Source organism: Pelophylax lessonae, assembly GCF_965119305.1.
Source record: "Pelophylax lessonae genome assembly, chromosome: 3".
Classification (NCBI taxonomy): Eukaryota; Metazoa; Chordata; class Amphibia; order Anura; family Ranidae; genus Pelophylax; species Pelophylax lessonae.
In genome coordinates, this window is record NC_138770.1 from 95717407 (window position 1) to 95743412 (window position 26006).

Consider the following 26006-nt stretch of genomic DNA (forward strand, 5'->3'; position numbering starts at 1 on the left):
CCTTTTTTTCCCCACAAACAGAGCTTTCTTTTGGTGGTATTTGATCACCTGTGCGATTTTTTGATCATGCGCTATAAACAAAAAAAAAAAAAAAAAAAAAGTGTCAATTTTGCAAAAACAACAATATTTTTCACATTTTTTTTTATATAAAATTCCCCCCCCCCCCCAAAAAAAAAAAAAAAAAAAAAAAAAGTGAAAATCAAAATTTAACATTTTCGACCAATTTGTTTGGGAAAAAAAATAAATAAATAAATCGCAAAAAGCGTATTTTGATTGGTTTGCGCAAAAGTTATCGCGTTTACTAACAAAGGGAAAGATTTTTGTAATTTGTTGGGTTTTTTTTTAACGCGTAATGGCGGCGATTTGCGATTTTTTTGTGGGACTGCGACATTGCGGCGGACAGATAGGACCCTTGACTGACAGTTTTTACACTTTTTGGGTTACCAGTGACATTTCTACAGTAATCAGTGCTAAACATATGCACTGTTACTGTAAAATTACACTGGTAGTGAAGGGGTTAACTTTTGAGAGGAAGGGGCTATGTGTGTCCCTAGGGGCGTGATTCTAACTGTGATTGGCTGTGGCTTGAGATGTATGAACAGTGATCAACGGTTCCACATAGTAGAACCGTATGATCATCATTCATACACCGGGGAGAATGACAGGCGGCTTGTTTACACTAGCCGCCTGCTGTTCTCCCTCTCCACCGACGATCGTGAGTGACCGGCGGACATCGGGTCCGCCGGTCACACGCGCGGGGAGGTCCGTGACCGCGCCTCCGGCGACATACGCTCGCTCCTGAGACCCTCACAGGCTAGCGACGTAGATCTATGTCGCTCTGCCTGTGAGGGGCTGACCGCCGCAGTAAATATACTGTGAGCAGTCGGCAAGCGGTTAAAACAACAACAATTTATTTTTTTTAAATATTACCCTGCCATCCCCCCCACCTTAGCTAACTGCATTAATTTCCAGACACATTTCTTTTTCTCTTTTAGGGCCGGTTTACACGATGCCCACACATGGGGCATCACATTCCTGTGAGATTCTGACTGCATGCAAAATGCACTCCATTTGCAATCTGCAGTGGGTGTCAATGGGAAGTGAATAACACCCGAAATGCAGGTTACAAACGCCTTGCATTTTCCCACACCTGCCTGCATGGTACAAAATATCTGGTTCCAGTGCGGTTTAAAAGTAGTGAATGCACTACTTTTGGTGCAGCATGGTGCAATTTTAGCTGAAATCGCACTGCACAGAGCCACATGTAAATTGCACAGCTCATTTCTGTGCAGTTCACATGTAGGCATAGTATGACCCGGCCTTGAATGGGGGGGGGGAATATCGCACTACGCTGCACCAAAAGTAGTGCATGCACTGTAACCAGATCGCACAGTACAAAAAGTACCATGCAATCTGGTGCAGGCAAATGCACTGCATTTTCAACCTGCATTTGGGGTGTCGTTACCCTTCTATTGACACCCACTGCAGATCGCAAATGGAAAGCATTTCGCATGCATTCTGATGGCACAGGAACTCGCAGTGCATTTCTGTGTGATTCATGTGCTGGCATGGTGTGAACCAGAAAAGTACATATCAATCCTAGGTGTCAGCTGCCAGGCATCAGACATGCTAAGGCATACAATAATTTTTTTTTTTTTTTGTTCAACCAGTGAGTTAAAGGGAAAAAAAAAAAAGCGACTTCATTCACCCATTCGCACGCCAGTTATGTGGATGGGGGAATTATTTCCACTGAGCTATTGTGTTCTGATGGCAGGGAGACTTTCCCTCCGTCAGAATACTGATCAGTACTGCAGGCTATACCTGGCAGCACTAATTGATCGGGGATAAACCCAACAGGCTGGTTGTACAGAAGTTGATTTACCACCCAACTTCTGTACAACCAGCCTGCCCATACATTGAAGGAATTTCAGTCGGTCCGTGCTGAACCAGCCAAATTTCCATCCATGTATAAGTGGCTTAAGACAGAGGCCTCATGCAGTAGGAAATATGCACCTCTCTGTCATTGAGGTCTACTGCTCCCCTTTCTCAGCATAGATGCTCGCTCTGCTCTGCCATTGTATATGTGTAGCACCCTCCTAGGTAAGGGCTATGGAGTATAGTTTGGGCTCTGTCTGCTTACCAGAGGAGCTGCAGGTAAATCTATATTGTTCTCTGTCTACCAGAGAGCAGGATCTGTTAGTGACATCTGCTCATTGTGCTCAAGAGTATTGTGCTCACAGTGCAACTCATTCTGTCTCGAGAGTGTTTCACACTGGTCCAATAGGGAGGCAGCTTGACGAATGGGTGTATGGGCTTTTGATACAGTCCTGATGGCAGAGGGAAAGTTGCCTCAGTGCATGTTGGGATACTGTATAAAAGCCAGGAGCATATGTGTTCGAGATCTTTCGTTGGGGAGCGGAGTCCCGGAGGGAGGGGGCGGCTGCCTCCTCCTCTGTAGAGGTGCCATGTGGCCTCAGGGGGTCATCCTGAGGGCTGGAAGAATAGCCAAACCCAGAGGTCCAGGGAAGCTGAGAGGAGTACAGAAACTCATGTCAAGGGGCCTGACCCGAGGGGAGCCACCCCTGCTCCTAGGATAGTCAGTGGATGGGTGTCAGCTGAGAGGGGATGCTAGAGAGAGTGTCCTGAAGATAAGTTATCACCAAGTAGTCTTGGCAGAGAGTAAAGAGAGCAAGAGACTTAACCCCTTGTGGCAGTGTAGATTAACAGGCTGGCTGTTCCTGATCACAGAAGTTCTAAAGATAGAAGAACCTGATCACTAAAGAAGTTCTAAAGATAGAAGAAAGAAAATAGTTCAGTTGGAGTATCCCACTATTCCCTTCTCCTATCCCAATTACAAAAAAAAAAAAAAAAAAAAAAAAAAAAAAACACACCCCTAGACTGTTTATTTCTGTGAAGAACCAACAGGAGCAAGGAGGGATTCAGGAACTTTATCTACTTCTAACCGTGTGTTGGTAGCTGGGGGAGCCCGCAGAGTCAATATGCAGCAGTCCCTGCAGGGGCAGTGCTACATATGCATGATATGCGAGTGCTGCTGATACACGGTTCTAGATGAATTCATACCCTGCAGTCTACAATAGTGTTGTCCTGAAGCACTTGTGACCACAATAAGCAGTGAAATTCCTCTTCTACACTGAAAAAAAGGCTTTAACACCTGGTCTGACTTGGTGTTAAATCCAGGGGATTTAACACCAAGTTTACACTGGTCTTGAGACTCTTCTGAGCCAACATTGGTTACTAAACAGGTACATTCCTATACTAACACCAGTTATCAGAGACAACACCATAAGGTGAAGAGATGTGATATTTGGTTCCTACCTTAGTTAACACGGTTTACTAAACACGTCTTAGGGAATTACCACCCTGATTCACAATAAGGCTTAACACCAGTTAAACGAGCACCCTAAGGCCCCTTTCACGCACTCCGTTTGTCTTCCCTCCCCAGCTAGGATCTGTGCACCTGGGAGACAGTGACAGAAATGTCATCCCAGCAGCCAGATGAGGGAATGAGATATGAAGCAGCCTGCTCATTTCCCCAATGGCAGCTACACAGCTTGGGAGAGGAGGGCATCCTCCCTCCCCAGCAGCAGATCCACAGTCTTCGACTGGAAGAAGCCAGCCTCCCTCCCCAATGGTCAGCTGGAGCGGATAATGTGGAGTGCCCAGCAGAAGTACTAACAGGACAGATTGCTACCAACCTCTGCCCAGTACCAGCAACAACTACAGAGTTCCAGGGAGCTGGAGCAGTCAGCCCCTCTCCAGCGACAAGCTGATGTAGTGAAGCTTCTACTTCCAGCTGAAATGCTGGCAACAGGGCAGAATGGCGCTGGCCTCTGCCTAGCACCTAGAGTGTCTCCACAGCTCCAGGGAACTGGGGCAGTCGGCCCTTCTGCCCAGCAACAGATTGAACCATGGAATGGTAAAGACCACCCAGCTGAAGCGCTGGTGGCCAGGCAGAGAGTCAATGACCTCTGTCCCACACCTACTGACATTAACCATTCCCTGTGGCCAAGAATGGAAATCAGGTTGCCCACCTATCCGAGTTCACTCTGCCCGAAAACCTCTTACCCACTGACTATGGGCCCTGACACTACTCTTTGGAAGGGGGTATCCATGAAGTGGTCTTGTTTCTGATTCAAGTTCATGTCTCCCCAAACACACACACAGACTCTGGGACTCTAGGCCCAGGGTCCCCGTTTTAGGGCCTAGCTGGCTCATTACCAATAAGGACTGCTCCACACAGTCAGACTCATAGCAGATGTTAATATCAGCTCAACCACCTGTCTTCCACACATGTTAAAATGTGCTAACTAACACACCTATTATCTGCTAGCAAACTTTTGGGGGGAGGGGGGTGTTTACACTTATATTAATGTGCATTATACTTTGTGAGCTCGATGCTGGACAGTGTTGATGGTCTTCTGCCGTTGTCTGTTTATTAAGCTATTATGCGTTTTCTGCCGAGCTTGTCTGTCCCATGGTTAATTGTGTCACCTATTGTTTGCCTGCTAGCATTCTGTGCACTCCACCTAGGCTGGTTTTAAGTGCTCAGTTCATTAGCATGGTAATTATATTTCTGTATACAGTTGCGTTTGCATATGATAATGTGATCCACCTCACCCGATTGTGTAGTATAAATTACCGGGAGTTTACACATAAAGAATTCCAGTTTGCAGGTAATCTAGTCCTGCCTAGTTGGTTGCAATATGCAGCTATATCTGATATCTATGTTCAGACTGGAGGAAGCGGTAAACGGACAGAAGCACTCAAGCGGAGTGTGGGACGGTACTGTCACAACAAACCCCAAAAACAGTAAAAATCAAACTTGCAGTACCCTGGTATACAAGTGATAATTTGTGGAGGTGATCGTAACAAAAGCAGCCCAACAAAGACAGGTAAGTGATCACAGTCCTTTAGAAGTTTCCACTATCCAAATGTACTTCACCATCCAGAGAGAAGAAATCACCACCACTTGTGAGTGAAGATAATAACTGCACTCACCAGCTCACAAAACAGACAGAGCAGCTTACAGCACATGTTAGACACCACAGCATCCATTTGTGGATGCCACAGCTCCATCCATCGGTTGTCTTCTCATCACAGTGCATCACGGGGGGGGAAAGGAGTATCTGAATCACAGCAACACTATTGGAAGATCGTGCACCACATGGAGACAGAAAACACCAGGAGGAGCTGGATATTAAAAGATGCACAAAAATTTTGGCAGGCAAAACATATTGGACGATAATGGTGTTATTGGCATTTTGTCGTCAATAAGAGAAAAAAGGTGCAGATAATGGTGCCGAAAAAACACAAAATTTTACTGTGCTTATGATGCATTTTTTTTTGTAGGTCATATAACTCAAACCGCATCAAAGACGTAACACAAATGTGTTATTGATGAATTTAACGCATTTCAACGGGAAGGTGCGTTTTTTTTTTTGTTTTTTTTTTAACTGCCCATAAATGCAGCAAGCAGTATTTTTAACACCACAACGGAAGCGCAACAGACCAGTGTGAAGACATACATAGAATTTAGAGGGATGCATTTTTCTTGCGCTAAAGGTGCCAATAATGGCCAACAAATTCATATTAATTTAACCACTTCAGCTCCAGAAGGTTTATTTATTTATTTTCTTCAAATATAAGCTTTTAAAGCGGAGTTCCGGGCACAGAAGTCATTTTTTAACAAACATACCTCCGGGACAGTCAGGGCTAGCACATTCCACAATGGCTAGCCTCTGATCTGTCCTGGTTCGCACTTCCCTTTTAGAAGAAATACTTACTTATAAAATTTCTTCCACAGCGTTTCCATTTCTCTTGTTGGCACCTGAAGCCGGCGCGGTCCTCTTCTGCGTCTTCTTCTCCCAGAATGCGCCTGCCCCTCTCGTCACTTCCGGTGCCGCGCCGCATTCCTAAACAGCTTCTGGGCATGCCCAGAAGCTGTTTAGCAGGGGAATGTGGCGTCGCCCGGAAGTGACGAGCGGGGCCGGTGCCGTCGCATTGATTCCTGGGAGCGATGACGTTCAGCTCCCAGGAATCATCGCGAGACAGGAAGTGACAGCGGAGCCGCGGCGCTGAGGGAGGAAGTACCCTGAGGTGAGTATTTACGATCTTCAATTACAAGGTGAGTTTTAAAAAAAAAAAAAAAAACCTAACTATCCAATTCCTTTTCAGGTGATGTAGAACTAGCGGACGGGCACAAAAAAAAAAAAAAAAAAAAAAAAAGATCGATTTTGTGCCCGGAACTCCGCTTTAAGGTCCATAGAATGAGCACATCATAACAGAAAAACAAATATCCTCCACATGTTGAGGTCAACAGGATACAATACATGTTTTACAACCAGGTGAAAGAATATCACACAAAGCTAATGTGAGGCAACTATTTTATAGATAGGGCAAGTATCAATGGGATCAATAAGAGGATGTGAGGTAAGCGGAAAAAAAAAAAAAAAAAAAAAAAAAAAAAAAAAAAAAAAAAAAAGGGGGGGGGGGGGGAACGGACAGGATGTCCCCCGACTAACCTCTACAACAGGTGGTCTGAATGAATACCCAACGGTTGACAGTCTGAACAACTTATGTGCCAAGCAGGGCCATCCCTTCTGCTGAGACTGAATAGGTTCCAAAGTCTCCATCTCTCCAAATGTTTTTCCCCTTTGTGCTGGGCTGTCGCAATAAGGTCCTCCCATTTTATCTCTTCGATTTTTTTTTTTTTTTTTTGTATAATCTGTTTATTTGGTTCAAACATACAATAACTGGTGACAAGCGATCTAGAGCGCAAAGTCTTTGTCAAATCTCAAGCAGAGGAACATTATCCAAATATATCATATGCTCTATAAATCACCTATAAAGATAAAGAGGTGTATAGAATTGCAAGATAACGTAATATGGAACTATTACATAGCGAGGTAAGAAAGGGATAGATACACAAAGGAAATGAGGAAGAAGGAAAGGAACTAAGGAAGAAGGAAAAGGAGAGGAGATCCGGCCGCTCGCCTCCCAGGTGAAAGCTAAGAGCTCATCTGAGCTGGGTGAAAAAGAAAAGAAGGTCTCCTCGGTCTCGAGCATTCGGCCCCAGTAGACAACTCCCACCCCAAATGGGGGGAGGAGGGGAGAGCCCACATAACCAGATATATTCACGCTTGGGTAAACATTTCAAACAAAGCTCAAACAATATTAGGGTATTTAGTCATGCGGCTCACAGCACCTGGGAAGGCCTAGATCATGGTGCCCACGCCTGGTTCAAAGCAAATTTGGTTCTGCATTTGAGAGATTGCTGACAATAGGATTCCGATCTGTCTGGACCAACTATTTAAAGGCAGGGTCTGTCAGGGCTAGCAGAGCTATGTCTAAGGCTAGAAGATAATAGGGCCATATCTGATGTTTGGTTTTTCCATTGTTCCCAGGTGGAATAAAATCTTGTTTGGGTATCTCTGCAAGTGGCAAGCCAATCTTCAGCTTCCATAATCTCACCCACCTTCAGAGCCACTCCCCCTCACTCGTGATATGGGTGCTTTTCCAATGAATGGGTAGAAGATGCTTGGCGGCACTCAGAAGGTGGGGGAGGGCACTGCATTTATAGTGGGAGATGGAGGAGAATGTACTCTGGAGAATTGGGAAGATCTATCCCAAGGCCATCCAACACATGTTTACAGACCATCATCCAATAAGGTAGAATTGATGTACAGTCCCACCATATGTGGAGGAACGAACCTCTCTGTCCACATCTCCTCCAACACCGGTCAGAGAGACAAATTCTGGTAAGAGTCGTGGGTACACGGTACCATCTAGATAGTATCTTACAATTATTTTCTTGTGCTTTGGACTCCACTGAGCTTGAGTGTGTTAGGCGATATATATGCTGCAGCTGTGCTTTAGTAAACTCACACTGTGGTTCTCGCTCCCATTCTCTGATGAAACATGGCTTAAGGGTACATTTGGCTGCGTCTAGCAATTTATACAAGGCTGAGCCGCCCATAGGCACTCAAACACTTTGAGGGTGGATCTAATCTGCAAATCATGATTCCTGGAAGCATCAACATCAGCTAACCGACGGTGCCTCCAAAAATCAAAGGGGACACTACCATAATGTTCCCTAAGGATAGCCTGCGATAGTCTTTTCCAGTGATTTCCAGTGATACCCATAGTTTAGAGGAGGAGACCTGAAATCTCCAGTCGAGGACATATTGTAGAGCTATGGCTTGGTAGTATTGGGAAATGTTGGCAGACCTAGACCTCCATTGTTCTTGGACCTCTGTAGGATCTTTATAGCTAATCAGGGTTTCTTGCCCCTCCACACAAAACCAATAAAAAGGCTACAGCGCTCCACAAAGAAGCGTTTTAGGCAAGGAGGCAGGAACCATCTGCAGGAGAAACAGTATGCGGGGGGGCAGGACCAACATCTTTAGTACATTCGTACGACCAACCCACGTGAAGGTCGCCTTATCACAAGATTGTAGGTCTAGTCTGATCTTTTTAAGAAAGGGAATGCAATTATAAAGTGTCAAGGCTCCCGGTAAGCTGAATTTCCTAGATGGCGCATGGAGGAGGATGCCCACGTTAAATGGAAAGCCCCTTTCAAAGCTGAAGACAAAGTTGGTGATATAGTAATGAGTAAGATTTCGGATTTGGTGTAATTAATATTAAAATTAGAAACCTGGCTATAAGCCGCCAGTTCCTCCATCAGGTAGGCAACGAGACAGTGGGGTCCACTACATGAAAGAACATCTGCCTAAGCAGAAAGCTTATGTTCTACAGAGCCCACAAGGACCCCCTTAATGTTCTGGTTGGCTCGTATCCTTCTAAGCAAAGGTTCCATAACCAACGCAAAAAAGGAGGGGTGAAAGAGGCCAACCCTGCCTCGTGCCATTCCGGATAGGGACCTCCGAGGACAGGCAACCATTCACTTTAATCTGGGCCTTCGGGGATATATACAACATATGGGGACCTAGACCTAGTTTCACAAGTACTGCGTGGAGGAATTCCTAGTCCCCACGATCAAATGCCTTCGACATTTGTGGAGAGGATCAAATAGGGAGGTTAGGGGGGATAGTGTGTGCGGAGCCAGTGAATGAGCTGTAGAGCCCGGATGGAGTGGTCTCTCTACCCACCACAAAACCTGTCTGGTCAGGATGTACCACATCAGGGGGGAGATATTTAAGAGGGTTGGCAATCTCTTCAATCTTTTGGAGCCAGTGTGCTACTGTCGGGGGGCGAGGTTTTATTCCTGTATAGGGGTATGCATGCTTTAGCAGCATTTGTCCTATGGCGGATAATAGACTTTTTGTATGAACTAGTCAGAATATCCGAGATATGAAATAGAAAGAATGCTGGGTTGTCCGGTATCACCTGTTCTGTGAACTTCTGGGTGGTTCTTTTGACCTCTTTCCAAAAGTGCGTCAGTTTGGGGCATGACCAGAATATATGGAGCATAGTGCCCCCTCTCTCCAACCTCTATTAGATGTTCCAGGAAAGAAGTTATGTGAAGAGCTAGAGGTATAGTACCACCTTGTTAAGATTTTAAAGTTGGTTTCTTGGATCCTGGTACATACTGAAATCCCTATCGCTAGACTAATCATTTGACGTTGTTCTATCAAAAATGTGCAGTTTAATTCTGCTGCCCACTTTCTCAAGCAAGCTCCGGAAGGTTTTACCCTCTTAATGACTAGGCCATTTTTCTGTGATATGGCACTGCGTTGCTTTAACTGACGATTGCACGGTCGTGCAACATTGTACCCAGATAAAATGTATGTCTCCCCCCCCCCCTACTAGAGCTTTCTTTTGGTGGCATTTGATCACCTCTGCACTATAAACAAAAAAAAAAAAAAAAAAGTTTGAAAAATATATTTTACTATAAAAAACATTCCCGATAAAAAAAAAAAAAAAACAAACCAAGGTTTATCAATTTAGGATAATAGGTATTCTGTTACATATTTTGTTAAGAGATATGCGTTTCGCTTAGCCGAAACAAGAGCTCTCTCTGCCTCTGACAGAATAGCCCTCTGCATTGTTTACAAGACCCGCTGATTGATCCAAGCCCCCCCCCCCCCCCCCGGGAACCCCTGCACAAAATCATGTACCTATACGTGATTTTGCGCAGCTGGGCCGCCCTGTCGCAGTATATATATGCGGTGGGCAGTCCGAAGTAGTTAAATTCATGATATTAAATAAAAAAAATACGAACATAATACAATTCTATATAAAAATATATTTTCTTAAAAACCTGTTGGTTTCGGTTTTCAGCCAAGTGCATCCTGCATTTTCGGTTTCGCAACACCAAAAATTTCCATTTGGTGCACCTCTACCGGATATTGGGCACAATTCACTAAAGCTTATCACAAAAATAAAACTATTTTTTACATTTCTTCAGTTACTTCCAAGTTTCCATGCCTAGACAAATGAGGTCATGCATCCCAGGAATCTTCAGGAGGGGGGGGGTTCTCAACTAAGCACACCCTTCTGCTTATATGCCTGAACTAAGGGTAGTTGGAATTGAGGAAGTAAACGCTACATAAATCATCTGCCCTTAGTCAAGATGGCCACAGCCAGAAATACTAGGGGGTGTTCAAAATTATTTCTCAGCAAAATCAAGCATGGAGACATGGATGGATGGGGAACAGTGGCAGCTGGTGCTCAAAATTTGGGGGGGGGGGGGTGCAAACAGAAAAATGTAATAGGCATTGCAGCGACCAGCGTACATGCACCCTTTCAATGCAGTGTGCCCCCCCCCCCCCCATGAGACCAGTGCACTTACCTGGAGCAGCCGCGGCAGCGCCTTCTCTTCAGTGTCCCAGCGGCGGCTTCTCGTCTTCAATCCCCCTGCGTCTCCACGAGTCCTCCCACCTCCTCTTCGGCCAGTGGCATGGGGTTTGCCTTGCGGCCAATCAGAAAGCACGTATCGGGACGCGCTCCCTGATTGGCCAGGAGGAGGATCCGTGTGACAATAGCGAATTTTCATTCGCTATTGTCACAGAATGGGTGGGTTCGTGACACACTGCTCTGCGCTCCGGGTCCACCCTTTGCATCGCCCTATTAGAGCCTCTGGCTCTGATCAGGTGATGCCACAAAAAAAAAAAAAAAAAAAAAAAAAAAAAAGGCCCCATTGAACTCCATGCATCCGGCGCCCTGCATGCAGATTAGGGGGCCGGACGCATTGATAAAAGGGGCAGCGCCCCCTAACGCACCAGCCGCCACTGATGGGGAAGTTGCTTTGAATATTAAAAATGAATTAAACAGCTCTTTTTGGTTTGCGTTTCTCAGATACAGTGTAGTCCTGCTTTAAGACAGCCCTAGGAAGAGGCCGGTCATTTTCCAGCCCCTTCCCCCGCTCTTAGTGTGCTGTCCTGACTAGTGATGTGAAATCGGTTCATTTCAAACTGCTCATTGAAATGAACCGAAGCTCTGTATCTGACTCCACCTCATTAAATGATGTGAATCAGAAGACCCTGATTTGCAGATCCTTTTTAAGTAGGGGGGGGGGGGGGGGAGGAAAAAAAAAAAAAAAAAAAAAAAGGGAGGAGGAGAAAGGAAGGAAGAACCACCCCTACCGACCCTGTCTGCATGTGAAAAAACATGCGTACGGCATGCACGTGTACATAACGTTGAAGCAATCATCGTTCAGGTGTCACCACAAACGTCAGAGTGAGAGCAATAATTCTAGAAACATAATTCATGGTTCGTTCTAAACTGATGTCCTGTACAGGCTTTTAAATGTCACCTATGGAGCATTTAACCCTTTCCTTAGGGTTTGCGATCCCGAATCACCGCAAAACGAGCTCGTAATGGCACCAAAATTGCAGCACATTTTTGCCGTGACTGACGCCCGAATTTCTGTAATATTGCACAAACAAAATTGCGTGATTTTACAGTGACGGAGAAAGGAAAAAAAATAAAATAAATAAATCGCTGTGATTGGGTTGCCATTGGAACTAATGGGGATCCCAAGCAGTTTTCCATGTTTGGGGATCCCAGCCAGAATTGCAGTGATTCCGCTTGTGATCCAGAACGCCATGGTGTGAACGGAGCCCAGGGCTGTCTGTACCTTATCACTGCTGCTACCTGATTATTGATTTAGTGTATCCAACTGGTAGATGAATCTGCACCATTGAGAGGCGGTCAGAGTCTCCTGACATGCGAAATGGATGCGTGGAAACTCACATCAGATTTGCACCAATGTGAACCCAGCCTTAAAGTTGAACTGAGCCTTCCAGCCGGATGATTGATGATGGATGGATGGATGGATGGATGGATGATGATGAGCTGAACGCCCAAATTAGTCAACAAACTGGTCACATGATGTGTTGGGTCCCAAGTGTTCTATCTTTTTCCCCCCATGCAGAAGAGGGTCCTTGGTTGGATGCCCACTTTACTGCCTGGGAGACATGCTCCAAATAATCTATTGCTTCACTACAGAGGAGTATCCCAGCTCCGAGAACACTGCTCATCCTCCACCTCACAATCTCCATCACTGCAAGCGCCACACTCATTTTTTCCCCAAATTTTTGTATGCAGTCTTGCGTTACGCTGGCGCAAATGCGGTCTAAATCCAAACAGCACCAGCAAGAAAATCAGACCCCAGTTGGGAGAATGGTAAATCCAGATCATGTTGGGAGGACAGCAGTGATTAGGACCTAAATTAGACATGCTGAACACAAGCTAGATACTTTTTATTTAAAAAATCTGATAACCAATCATTAACATGTGTCCCAGAGACGCTCATTGGAATCATAGAAAATCCAGATGGCTGTGAAACTAATTTAAATTAAATTGGGCACACCACACACACACACACTTTTTTAAAAAATACAACAAATCCGATTAGGTTAAAAATGACACTTAGCCTGCTAAGCAATGATTGTCCTGTTACTATATGTGCCCCCGTCCTAGGACAGGTGTACAGGGGGGTCCCCTCTGCTCAGCCTTACCTGCTCCACCTTGGCCAGGAAGCCCATCTTGTACCGGATCAGGTTGTAGATCTCCTTGGGGTAGAAGAAGGACCTCAGGAACTCCATGGTCGGGGATGATCCGCTCTCTGCGGTCGCCGCATCTACATTCTCCTGCCGCTTTTATAGTAGCGGCGGCCGGCCCCGCCCTCACCTGTCACCAGCGGCCAATCGATGTGCGGAGGGACGATGTAGAGGCGTGGCGTGCTGATTTCAGTGACAGCTGGTGGGGCTGTGCAGGTGCAGCCATACAGGAGATTGGCAGGGAATGCTGAGCCTTGTGGTGCACACACCATGATGGGGGAGGAATGGAGGTACTCCCAGCTCTGTGTAGCTGCATTCCTCATGTCTCTGGAGAGGGGACAGCACATTGATGGCTATGGGCAGCACCAGCTCACCTTTTATTATGTATCCTCATGGTGTCTGTGCACGAGACTGGATTGGTTAGGTGCTCATAGGTATAAAAAAGAGAAACAGAGTACATATAAAATGTAATAAAAAAATAAAATTGCATCACAAAGCCATGACTGGATCAGAGCATAAAACCAAGGACAGCATTTCCCAAGGTACTCTTTTATTTATTAAAGCGAAGTCTCACCTAATTTTTGGAGTTGCCCCCCCCCCCCCTTTCCCATGTATCATCACATACCTCCCAACTTTTTGAGATGTGAAGAAGGGACATCTATTAGCAAAAGTATGTGTGCATAGGACACACCCCCCTGCCACGCCCCTTAGAAGAGAATTATACAAAAAATAATTAGTTAAACCCAAAAGTGTTTTTTTTTTTTTACCACTATTGATCCTTTATACTGGCTTTTGAATCTCACAAATGCAGCAATTTGGAAATTGGATGAAAGGTTTAGCACTGGGAAAGATAAAAAGATAGAGGATTTGAAAGATAAATAGTGCATTTAAAAAAAAAAAAAAATATTATTAGATCAGATCAAAATGAGGGACAAATGAGGAGGAAGGAGGGACAGAGGAACTTCAAAATAAGGGATAGTCCCTTGAAATCAGAGACAATTGGAAGTTATGTCATCAGAATGTTTTTTTTTTTTTCCAGATTTTATTCCCTTTTTTGGCCAAAACACTGGTGGGCTTCCGCTGTACCTTGCCACGGCGAGGAACGTCATATCCGGCCACCCATTGGCTCCTGCAAAATAGGTGTCATCAATCCCCAGGACTCAACGGGAAGCCTCTGTAATGCAAGCGTGCTGCGCTGTGTATGCAATGCGCATGCGTGAGATCGGGAGAGGAACGAGTGGGCTTCAGATGCCTACACTGTGGATGGGAGCTCACTTACTTAGGAGGCGACAGTGAGTCATTTCCACCAGGGCTGCTGTTAGAAATCACAGGGCCCCGTACAGCCTACTTAACAGGCCCCCCCCCCACGAATATCAGGGCCCCGTACAGCCTACTTAACAGGCCCCCCCCCCACGAATATCAGGGCCCCGTACAGCCTACTTAACAACCCCCCCCCCCCCACATGAATATATCAAGACAATATTTTCACAAAAAAAAACACTAAAATCATTAGCGGACACAAACATAACAGAGAACCTGTGTGCATTAGCCCTTTTTATTTGTTTTTACATAGAAAAAAAATAACTTTTTAAAAAATGTAAAAAATGTAAAATGTTTGCAACTATTTATTTTACAATTCTTTTAAATTTTTCATTACAATGTTAAATTATTATTTTTTTTTACAATTTGTTATTTTTTACAGGACAGGGAAGCCTGCAGTGCTGCGGGAGGTGGGGGTGACAGCACAGTGAAAGGGGGCACATGGGGGGGGGGGGTGGTCAGAAGCAGGCAGAACAGGGAGAGGGATCGGTGTCAGAGAAGCAATTACAGGAATGATGATCTGTGTCTGTGTCTCTCCCTGCAGCAGCTGAAAGCTGGCAGGAGGGGGAAGAAACTGTCTTTCAGCTGCTGCAGAGAGTCACACAAGGCTTCCTTCTGTAATTGCCCCTCTGCCCGACCGCACTGATTCCCTGTGCTGTTGGGGCCCCCTGTGTGCCCGGGCCCTCTACAGGAGGACGGGTGGTCCCCCTCCCCATCAGCAGCCCTGATTTACACAACTATCTAACAAAAAAAGAGTTAATTTACTAAATATGGTGGTGTTCTATCAGAACACTGCTATCCATCAGGAAATGCAACGGAAGTGACATTGCGAACACAATTGCTTATTGCGCATGCGTTATGCGTTCCAACATGGTCGCTATGCGTTTCAATAGGTTTCCTAATCTGACAGAACACGAAGCAGTGGCAGCGTACATCTTCTTACACCCAGCCAAGTCTTCAATATTACACTTATTTTAGCAGGAAACTCATCTTATAAACTGAAATATACTATTTCACAGTGACCGAGTGAAATAGTCTATTTCACAATATAATCAGTTTGTCGCAGAGCAGTGCTGGGTGTACCAAGATGGCCGTCACCACCTTCTCCCTGCAGGTTTCTGGCTATTTTTACTATAATACAATAATAATGCAAATGTCATACTCTGATTCAAGACTATAAGGTGAGTTTGCTGCTAAAATAAGTGTGAAAATAAAGACTTGCCCGGGTGTAAGAAGATGTCCGCCGCTGCCTTGTGTTCTGTCAGATTAGGAAACCTGTTGGAACGCATAGCTGCCATGTTGGAATGCGTGGCGCATGCGCACTAAGAAAGTTTTGCTCAAAACATCACTTCCGTTCCATTTTCTGATGGGTAGCGCTATTCACCCATGCGATCTGATACTGGTGCGGACCCAAAAAAGGGTCCTGTGCGAGTTGTGTCCGAATGCGACATGTGTCTGTATGGCTGAATTGACATCGCACAGACATCTGCATTGTCAAATTTATCAAATTATTTCATCCTTTTAGGCCAATTTGTTTTCTGCTACACATTTTTGGTAAAAAAAAAATCCCAATAGGCGTATTTTGATTGGTTTGCGCAAAAGTTATCGCGTTTACTAACTACGGGAAAGATTTATGTAATTTTTATTGTTTTTTATTTTTTACTAGTAGTGGCGGCGATGTGTGATTTTTTTGCAGGACTGCGACATTGCGGCAGACAGATCGGACCCCTAACTGACATTTTTGACACTTTTGGGGGTACCAGTGACATTACTACAGTAATCCGTGCTAAAAATATGCACTGTTATAATGACACTGAGTTAACATTGTGGGTGATCAAGGGGTTAAATGCGAGCCTAGGGGAGTGATTCTAACTGTGGGGGGGCGTGGCTTCTGAAATTACCATAGAGACATGTGATCCTATATAGAAGGATCACATGAGCTCTATGATCATCCCAGAGAGAAGAACGGTCAGCTGTGTTTACAACAGCTGACCGTCCTTCTCTCTCAGCAGGGAACGATCGCGGGTGTCAGACGGCAATCAGAGCCGTCTGACCCATGCATCGGCTTCTCCGCTGCCGAATGGGGGCGGGTGCGCGCCACCCCCTAGCCACCTGCTCGCGACCGATGTACAGTTACAGCGGTTTGCGCAGGACCAGCTGCGGGCGGTCGTAAAGAGGTTAAAGGAGATTGTACAATCAGATTGTAACGTGTGTGGGGAGCCTAAAGGGGATGGTACAATCAAATTGTACCATTGATTGACAAACTAAGGGACAAATTGATCAGACCAATTACTGTATGCTGACCATACATAGCTAGATTTTCATTCTGGTCATCACTTAGTAAACTAATTTCATTCAAAAGCCCTGAAAGCCGAGCTCCAGTAATAGCTAAAGTGCTTCTTTACATTGGCGCTGCCCCTGCACTGCAAGGGTGAAACGCTTGTCTAAGTCTGAGGGGGGGGGGGGGCACTAAAAGCCCTTTTACATCCCCGATCATCTGGATAAAAAGGGGAAAACCACCCCAGCTGGAGGGCAGTGCCCTGTGGAGAGAGGCTGAAATTGCTTACAAACAATTTAAATGGGATGTGAAGGAGAACAAACTGAGGATGGGCAATGAGAGCCAAAGAACCGGTATAACTTGTATAAGACAACCAGACATAATCATCATCCTGGCAGAATGGTAGCAGTAATCTGCACACTGTACATGTATAAAATCAGCTTACATACAGTGCCTTGAAAAAGTATTCATACCCCTTGAAATCTTCCACATTTTCTCATGTTACAACCAAAAACGTAAATGTATTTTATTGCGATTTTATGTGATAGGCCAACACAAAGTGGCACATAATTGTGAAGCGGAAGAAAAATGATAAATGGTTTTTACAATTTTTACAAATAAATAATCTGAAAAGTGTGGCGTGCATTTGTATTCAACCTCCCTAACTCTGGTACCCCCTAACTAAAATCTAGCGGAACTAATTGACTTCAGAAGTCACCTAATTAATAAATAGGGATGGGCGAACGGTTTTGCCCAAGCATGAGTTCGGGTCGAACATTGGCTGTTTGCCTGTTCAACGAACACCCGAATTATTGGAGCGTTCGAACCGTTTGTTCGGCCCACCTGAATTACCAAAATACACCGCATCCTTGCACAGTGCATTGGAAGCCCTGATTGGTTGAAGCAATGAAAACTTGGCCAAAACAGGGCACAGAGCACTGTCAGAGCCATGATTGGAGAAAGTAATGATGACTATATCTAATCATGGCTCATTGCTCTTAGTCTCACCCCACACTATAAAATAATTATTTCAATAGTGGCAATATGTAGTGTGATATTGGTGTGAAGAGAGATAGAATAGGGCTCTGTTCAGTGCTACTAGAGAGTATGTGTGCTATTCTGATTCTTTTGTCAGTGTAGAATATCAGTTTAGTGTGAATCTATTGATAGTTCAGTCAGTGTGAGTGTAGTAAGCGTTCATTTTTACTTAATGTCAGTTTGTTTTGTCAGGGCAGGTTTACTGCAATATATTTCAGTGCGTTATTGCACTTTTAACGAAAAGTATATTTCTGTGCCTTACCTGCTGTTTACCGCAGTATATTTTTGTGCGTTATGTGCCATTTATTGCAGTATATTTCAGTGCGTTAGTGCACATTTAATGCAGTATATTTCAATGCGTTAGTGCACATTTAATGCAGTATATTTCAGTGCATTATGTGCAGTTTAATGCAGTGTATTTCTGTGCGTTAGTGCACATTTAATTCAGTATATTTCAGTACATTACGTGCAGTTTAATGCAGTATATTTCTGTGCGTTAGAGCCCATTGAACGCAGTATATTTCTGTGCGTTAGTGCACGTTTAACGCAGTATATATCTCTGCGTTACATGCCATTTAACGCAGTATATTTCAGTGTGTTACGTGCTGTTTAATGCAGTATATTTCTGTGCATTAGTGCACTTTTAACACAGTATATTTCAGTTCATTATTGTACATTTAATGCAGTATATTTCTGTGCATTAGTGCACATTTAACGCAGTACATTTCTGTGCAATATTTCACTTTTAATGCAGTATATTTCAGTGCGTTAGTGCATGTTTAACGCAGTATATTTCAATGCGTTATGTGCCATTTAACGCAGTATATTTCAGTGCATTACGTGCCGTTTTACTCAGTATATTTCTGCGAATTCAGTATATTTTACTGCGTTATTGCACGTTTAACGCAGTATATTTTAGTGTGTTGCATGCAGTATATCGCAGTATATTTCCGTGCATTAGTGCACATTTAATGCAGTACATTTCTGTGCATTATTGTACATTTAATGCAGTATATTTCTGTGCGTTAGTGCACATTTAATGCAGTATATGTCTGTGTGTTAGTGCACATTAACGCAGTATATTTCAGTGCATAACGTGCTGTTAAATGCAGTATATATCTGTGCGTTACTGCACGTTTAATGCACTATATTTCTGTGCGTTATTGCACTTTTTATGCAGTATATTTCTGTGCGTTACTGCAAGTTTAACACAGTATATTTCAGTGCGTTACATGCTGTTTAACACAGTACATTTCTGTGCGTTACTGCACGTTTAACGCAATATATTTCTGTGTGTTTGTGCACATTTAACACAGTATTCTTCAGTGCGTTAGTACACATTTAACACAGTATATTTCAGTGCGTTATGCACTGTTAAATGCTGTATATTTCTATGTGTTATGTGCCATTTATTACAGTATATTTCAGTGTGCTAGTGCACATTTAATGCAGTACATTTCATTGCGTTACATGCAGTTTAATGCAGTATATTTCTGTGCGTTAGTGCACATTTAATGCAGTATATGTCTGTGTGTTAGTGCACATTAACGCAGTATATTTCAGTGCATAAAGTGCTGTTTAATGCAGTATATATCTGTGCGTTACTGCACGTTTACTGAATTATATTTCTGTGCATTATTGCACGTTTTACGCAGTATATTTCTGTGCATTACTGCAAGTTTAACGCAGTATATTTCAGTGCATTACATGCTGTTTAACACAGTATATTTCTGTGCGTTACTGCACGTTTAACGCAATATATTTCTGTGCGTTTGTGCACGTTTAACGCAGTATATTTCAGTGCATTAGTGCACGTTTAACACAGCATATTTCTGTGCACTACTGCATGTTTAACGCAATATCTTTCAATACGTTACATGCTGTTAACGCAGTATATTTCTGTGCATTAGTTCCTATTTAATGCAGTATATTTCTGTGTGTTATTGCACTTTTAGCGCAGTATATTTTAGTGCGTTATTGCACGTTAAACGCTGTATATTTCAGGGCATTACGTACCATTTACCGCAGTATATTTCAGTGTGTTAGTGCACGATTAACACACTATATTGCTGTGGGTTACTGTACATTTAACGCAGTATATTTCAGTGCGTTACGTGTTGTTTAATGCAGTATATTTCTGTGCGTTAGTGCACAATTAGCACAGTATTTTTCAGTGCATAACGTAATGTTTAACGCAATATATTTCTGTGCGTTACTGCACGTTTAACAAAGTATATTTCTGTGCATTAGTGAACATTTAACGCGGTATATTTTGGTGTGTTATTGCACGTTTAACGCGGTATATATCTGTGTGTTATTGCACGGTTAACACAGTATATTTCAGTGTGTTACGTGCTGTTTAATGCAGTACATTTCTGTGCGTTAGTGCACGTTTAACACAGTATATTTCATTGCGTAATATGCTGTTTAACACAGTATATTTCTGTGCATTACTGCACGTTTAGCACAGTATTTTTCTGTGCGATAATGCACGTTTAACGCAGTATATTTCAGTGCATTACAAGCCATTTACCACAGTATATTTCAGTGCGTTAGTGCACGTTTAGCACATTATGTTTCTGTGCGTTACTGCACATTTAATGCAGTATATTCAGTGCATTACATGCAGTTTAATGCAGTGTATATATCTGTGCGTTGCTGCACGTTTAACGTAGTATATTTCAGTGTGTTAGTGCACATTTAACGCAGTATATTTCTATGGGTTCCGTTCCGTTTAACACAGTATATTTTTGTGCGTTAGTGCATGTTTAACGCAGTATATTTCTGTGCGTTAGTGCACTTTTTATGCAGTATATATCAGTACGTTATCGCACATTTAATGCAGTATATTTCAGTGCATTACGTGCCATTTACCACAGTATATTTTAGTGCGTTAGTGCATGTTTAACACAATATATTTCTGTACGTTACATGCCGTTTAACGCAGTATATTTCTGTGCGTTAGGGCACATTTAACGCGGTATATTTCTGTGCGTTATTGAACGTTTAACACAGTATATTTAAATGCGTTACGTGCCATGTACCGAAGTATATTTCAGTGCATTGCATGCTGTTTAATGCAGTATATTTCTGTGCGCTAGTGCACATTTAACACAGTATATTTTAGTGCATTACCTGCTGATCAACGCAGTATATTTCTGTGCGTTACGTGCCATTTTACGCAGTATATTTCTGTGCATTCAGTATATTTCTGTGCATTAGTGCACGTTTATTGCAGTATATTTTAGTGCATTACATGCCATTTAACGCAGTATATTTCTGTGCGTTATTGCACATTTAATACAGTATATTTCAGTGCATTACGTGCTGTTTTATACTGTATATTTCTGTGCGTTCAGTGTATTTCTGTGCGTTAGTGCACGTTTATCGCAGTATATTTTAGTGCGTTATGTGCCATTTACTGCAGTATATTTCAGTGCATTAGTGCACGTTTAACATAGTATATTTCTGTGCGTTAGTGCACATTTAACACAGTATATTTCAGTGTTACCTGCTGTTCAACACAATATATTTCTGTGCGTTACTGCACATTTAACGCAATATATTTCAGTGCGTTAGGTGCTGTTTTATGCAGTATATTTCTGTGCGTTCAGTATATTTCTGTGCGTTAGTGCACATTCATCGCAGTATATTTTAGTGCGTTATGTGCCATTTACCGCAGTATATTTCAGTGCATTAGAGCACGTTTAACACAGTATATTTCTGTACGTTACATGCTGTTTAACGCAGTATTTTTCAATGCGTTTTGTGCCATTTAACGCAGTATATTTCAGTGCGTTATTACACGTTTAACGCTGTATATTTCAGTGTGTTACGTGCCATTTACTGCAGTGCGTTAGTGCACGATTAACACAGCATATTGCTGTGTGTTACTGCACATTTAAGGCAGTAAATTTCAGTGTGTTACGTGCTGTTTAATGCAGTATATTTCTGTGCGTTAGTGCACAATTAGCGCAGCATATTTTAGTGTGTAACGTACTGTTTAACGCAGTACATTTCTATGCGTTACTGCACGTTCAACACAGTAAGTTTCTGTGCATTAGTGCACGTTTAATGCAGTATATTTCAGTGTGTTACGTGCTGTTTAATGGAGTATATTTCTGTGCGTTAGTGCACGTTTAACACAATATATTTCAGTGCGTTACCTGCTGTTCAATGCAATATATTTCTGTGCGTTACTGCACATTTAACGCAGTATATTTCAGTGCATTACGTGCCATTTAATTCAGTATATTTCTGTGCATTACTGCACGTTTAACATAGTATATTTCAATGCGTTACATGCCGTTTAACGCAGTATATTTCTGTGCATTAGTGCCCTTTTTAAGCAGTATATTTCAGTGCGTTATTGCACATTTAATGCAGTATATTTCAGTGCATTACGTGCCATTTACCACAGTATATTTTAGTGCGTCAGTGCAGGTTTAACACAGTATATTTCTGTACGTTACATGCCGTTTACCGCAGTATATTTCAGCGTGTTGTGTGCTGTTTAATGCAGTATATTTCTTTGTGTTACGTGGTATTTAATGGAGTATATTTCTGTGCATTAAGGCACGTTTAACACAGTATATTTCAGTGCGTAACGTGCCATTTACTGCAGTATATTTCAGTGCGTTAGTGCACGTTTAACGCAGTAAATTTCTGTGCATTAGTGCACCTTTAATGCAGTATATTTCAGTGTGTTACGTGCTGTTTAATGGAGTATATTTCTGTGCGTTAGTGCACGTTTAACACAATATATTTCAGTGCGTTACCTGCTGTTCAATGCAATATATTTCTGTGCGTTACTGCACATTTAACGCAGTATATTTCAGTGCATTACGTGCCATTTATTGCAGTATATTTCTGTGCATTACTGCACGTTTAACATAGTATATTTCAATGCGTTACATGCCGTTTAACGCAGTATATTTCTGTGCATTAGTGCCCTTTTTATGCAGTATATTTCAGTGCGTTATTGCACATTTAATGCAGTATATTTCAGTGCATTACGTGCCATTTACCACAGTATATTTTAGTGCGTCAGTGCACGTTTAACACAGTATATTTCTGTACGTTACATGCCGTTTACCGCAGTATATTTCAGCGTGTTGTGTGCTGTTTAATGCAGTATATTTCTTTGTGTTACGTGCTATTTAATGGAGTATATTTCTGTGCATTAAGGCACGTTTAACACAGTATATTTCAGTGCGTAACGTGCCATTTACTGCAGTATATTTCAGTGCGTTAGTGCACGTTTAACGCAGTAAATTTCTGTGCATTAGTGCACCTTTAATGCAGTATATTTCAGTGTGTTACGTGCTGTTTAATGGAGTATATTTCTGTGCGTTAGTGCACGTTTAACACAATATATTTCAGTGCGTTACCTGCTGTTCAATGCAATATATTTCTGTGCGTTACTGCACATTTAACGCAGTATATTTCAGTGCATTACGTGCCATTTATTGCAGTATATTTCTGTGCATTACTGCACGTTTAACATAGTATATTTCAATGCGTTACATGCCGTTTAACGCAGTATATTTCTGTGCATTAGTGCCCTTTTTATGCAGTATATTTCAGTGCGTTATTGCACATTTAATGCAGTATATTTCAGTGCATTACGTGCCATTTACCACAGTATATTTTAGTGCGTCAGTGCACGTTTAACACAGTATATTTCTGTAAGTTACATGCCGTTTACCGCAGTATATTTCAGCGTGTTGTGTGCTTTTTAATGCAGTATATTTCTTTGTGTTACGTGCTATTTAATGGAGTATATTTCTGTGCATTAAGGCACGTTTAACACAGTATATTTCAGTGCGTAACGTGCCATTTACTGCAGTATATTTCAGTGCGTTAGTGCACGTTTAACACAGTAAATTTCTGTGCGTTACTGCACGTTTAACACAGTATATTTCAATGCGTTATGTGCCATTTATGGGAGTATATTTCAGTGCATTACGTGCCGTTTTACTCAGTATTAGTGTTGAGCGAACACGGACTGTATTATTCGTGTTCGTACCGAATAATTGGATTTTTGTTACCCGAACACGAACACGGACACTTTACTGTATATTCGGGTAAAAATCCGTGTTCGGTCGTTTTATTTCCGGGTTTTGCATGCTTTGGCGCTCTTTTCATGGCGGGCTTTCAACAGCCAATCAACAATCGTTTAACTGGTGTGCCTTAAGCCATCCCAGCCATGCCTGCAAATGTCTCAGTAGCTGTGATTGGCCGTCTGAAGCATGTGACCAAGTCTTTATAAGTTCGAGGCAGCCGCAGCGGCGTCATTATGCTGCTTAGATGAGGGACAGAGCACACATCAACGTGCTGGCTGCTGATTAGGGAAAGATAGGCAGGAAAAAACCATTTGTGTCCGGATAGAATTGAGGGACAGGTCGGAGTGTTTAGGCAGGGCGAGTTGTAGGCATTTTAGGGATAGAGTCTGCTGAATTATAGGGTCAGTGTCTTCTGCAAACTACAATCGATATTGCTGTGTGGGGGGTGGGGTCTGCACTCAATCCTGATCTACGATCTCTTCTCAATCCTGTTAGGGAGAGGCTGCTGCTGAATTTTAGGGTCAGAGTGTTCTACAAACTACAATCGATATTGCTGTGTGGGGTGGGGTCTGCACTTAGTTCTCCTGATCTACGATCTCTTCTCAATCCTGTTAGGGACAGAGTCTGCTGAATTTTAGGGAAACTGTGTTCTACAAACTACAATCGATATTGCTGTGTGGTGTGGGATAGGAGATAGGCAGGTGTCAGTGATCCACATCCATTTTTCTGTGTGTGTGCTGCAGTGAACACAATCTTTTTGGGGTGCAGTGAACACAATCCTTTTGGAGTGCAGTGAACAAAATCTTTGTGGGGTGCAGTGAACAAAACCTTTGTGGGGGTACAGTGAACACAATCTTTGTGGGGTGCAGTGAAGACAATCCTTGTGGGGTGCAGTGAAGACAATCCTTGTGGGGTGCAGTGAACAAAATCTTTGGGGGGTACAGTGAACACAATCTTTGTGGGGTGCAGAGAAGACAATCCTTGTGGGGTGCAGTGAACAAAATCTTTGGGGGGGTACAGTGAACACAATCTTTGTGGGGTGCAGTGAACAAAACCTTTGTGGGGTGCAGTGAACACAATCTTTGTGGGGTGCAGTGAAGACAATCCTTGTGGGGTGCAGTGAAGACAATCCTTGTGGGGTGCAGTGAACAAAATCTTTGGGGGGTACAGTGAACACAATCTTTGTGGGGTGCAGTGAACAAAACCTTTGTGGGGTACAGTGAACACAATCTTTGTGGGGTGCAGTGAACAAAACCTTTGTGGGGTACAGTGAACACAATCTTTGTGGGGTGCAGTGAAGACAATCCTTTTGGAGTGCAGTGAACACAATCTTTGTGGGGTACAGTGAACACAATCTTTGTGGGGTGCAGTGAACAAAACCTTTGTGGGGTACAGTGAACACAATCTTTGTGGGGTGCAGTGAACACAATCTTTGTGGGGTGCAGTGAACAAAACCTTTGTGGGGTGCAGTGAACACAACCTTTGTGGGGTACAGTGAACACAATCTTTGTGGGGTGCAGTGAACAAAACCTTTGTGGGGTACAGTGAACACAATCTTTGTGGGGTGCAGTGAACAAAACCTTTGTGGGGTACAGTGAACACAATCTTTGTGGGGTGCAGTGAACAAAACCTTTGTGGGGTACAGTGAACACAATCTGTGTGGGGTGCAGTGAAGACAATCCTTTTGGAGTGCAGTGAACAAAATCTTTGTGGGGTACAGTGAACACAATCTTTGTGGGGTGCAGTGAACAAAATCTTTGTGGGGTACAGTGAACACAATCTTTGTGGGGTGCAGTGAAGACAATCCTTGTGGGGTGCAGTGAAGACAATCCTTGTGGGGTGCAGTGAACAAAACCTTTGTGGGGTACAGTGAACACAATCTTTGTGGGGTACAGTGAACACAATCTTTGTGGGGTGCAATGAACAAAACCTTTGTGGGGTACAGTGAACACAATCTTTGTGGGGTGCAGTGAACAAAATCTTTGTGGGGTACAGTGAACACAATCTTTGTGGGGTGCAGTGAAGACAATCCTTGTGGGGTGCAGTGAAGACAATCCTTGTGGGGTGCAGTGAACAAAATCTTTGGGGGGTACAGTGAACACAATCTTTGTGGGGTGCAGTGAACAAAACCTTTGTGGGGTACAGTGAACACAATCTTTGTGGGGTGCAATGAACAAAACCTTTGTGGGGTACAGTGAACAAAACCTTTGTGGGGTGCAGTGAACACAACCTTTGTGGGGTACAGTGAACACAATCTTTGTGGGGTGCAGTGAACAAAACCTTTGTGGGGTACAGTGAACACAATCTTTGTGGGGTGCAGTG

The 26006-nt window shown here is 43.2% G+C and overlaps 1 protein-coding gene across 1 annotated transcript in view; it reads right to left on the reverse strand.

Annotated features, from left to right (window-relative positions):
- Nucleotides 1-13053, reverse strand: part of LOC309551579 (squalene synthase-like) — a 59095-nt gene extending 46042 nt beyond the window's left edge. Inside the window, exon 1 of the mRNA XM_082252216.1 lies at nucleotides 12942-13053. Within this exon, the coding sequence (XP_082108342.1) occupies nucleotides 12942-13028 (87 nt within the window). The 5' untranslated portion in view covers nucleotides 13029-13053. The remainder of the gene's footprint in view (nucleotides 1-12941) is intronic.
- Nucleotides 13054-26006: the final 12953 nt, after the last annotated feature.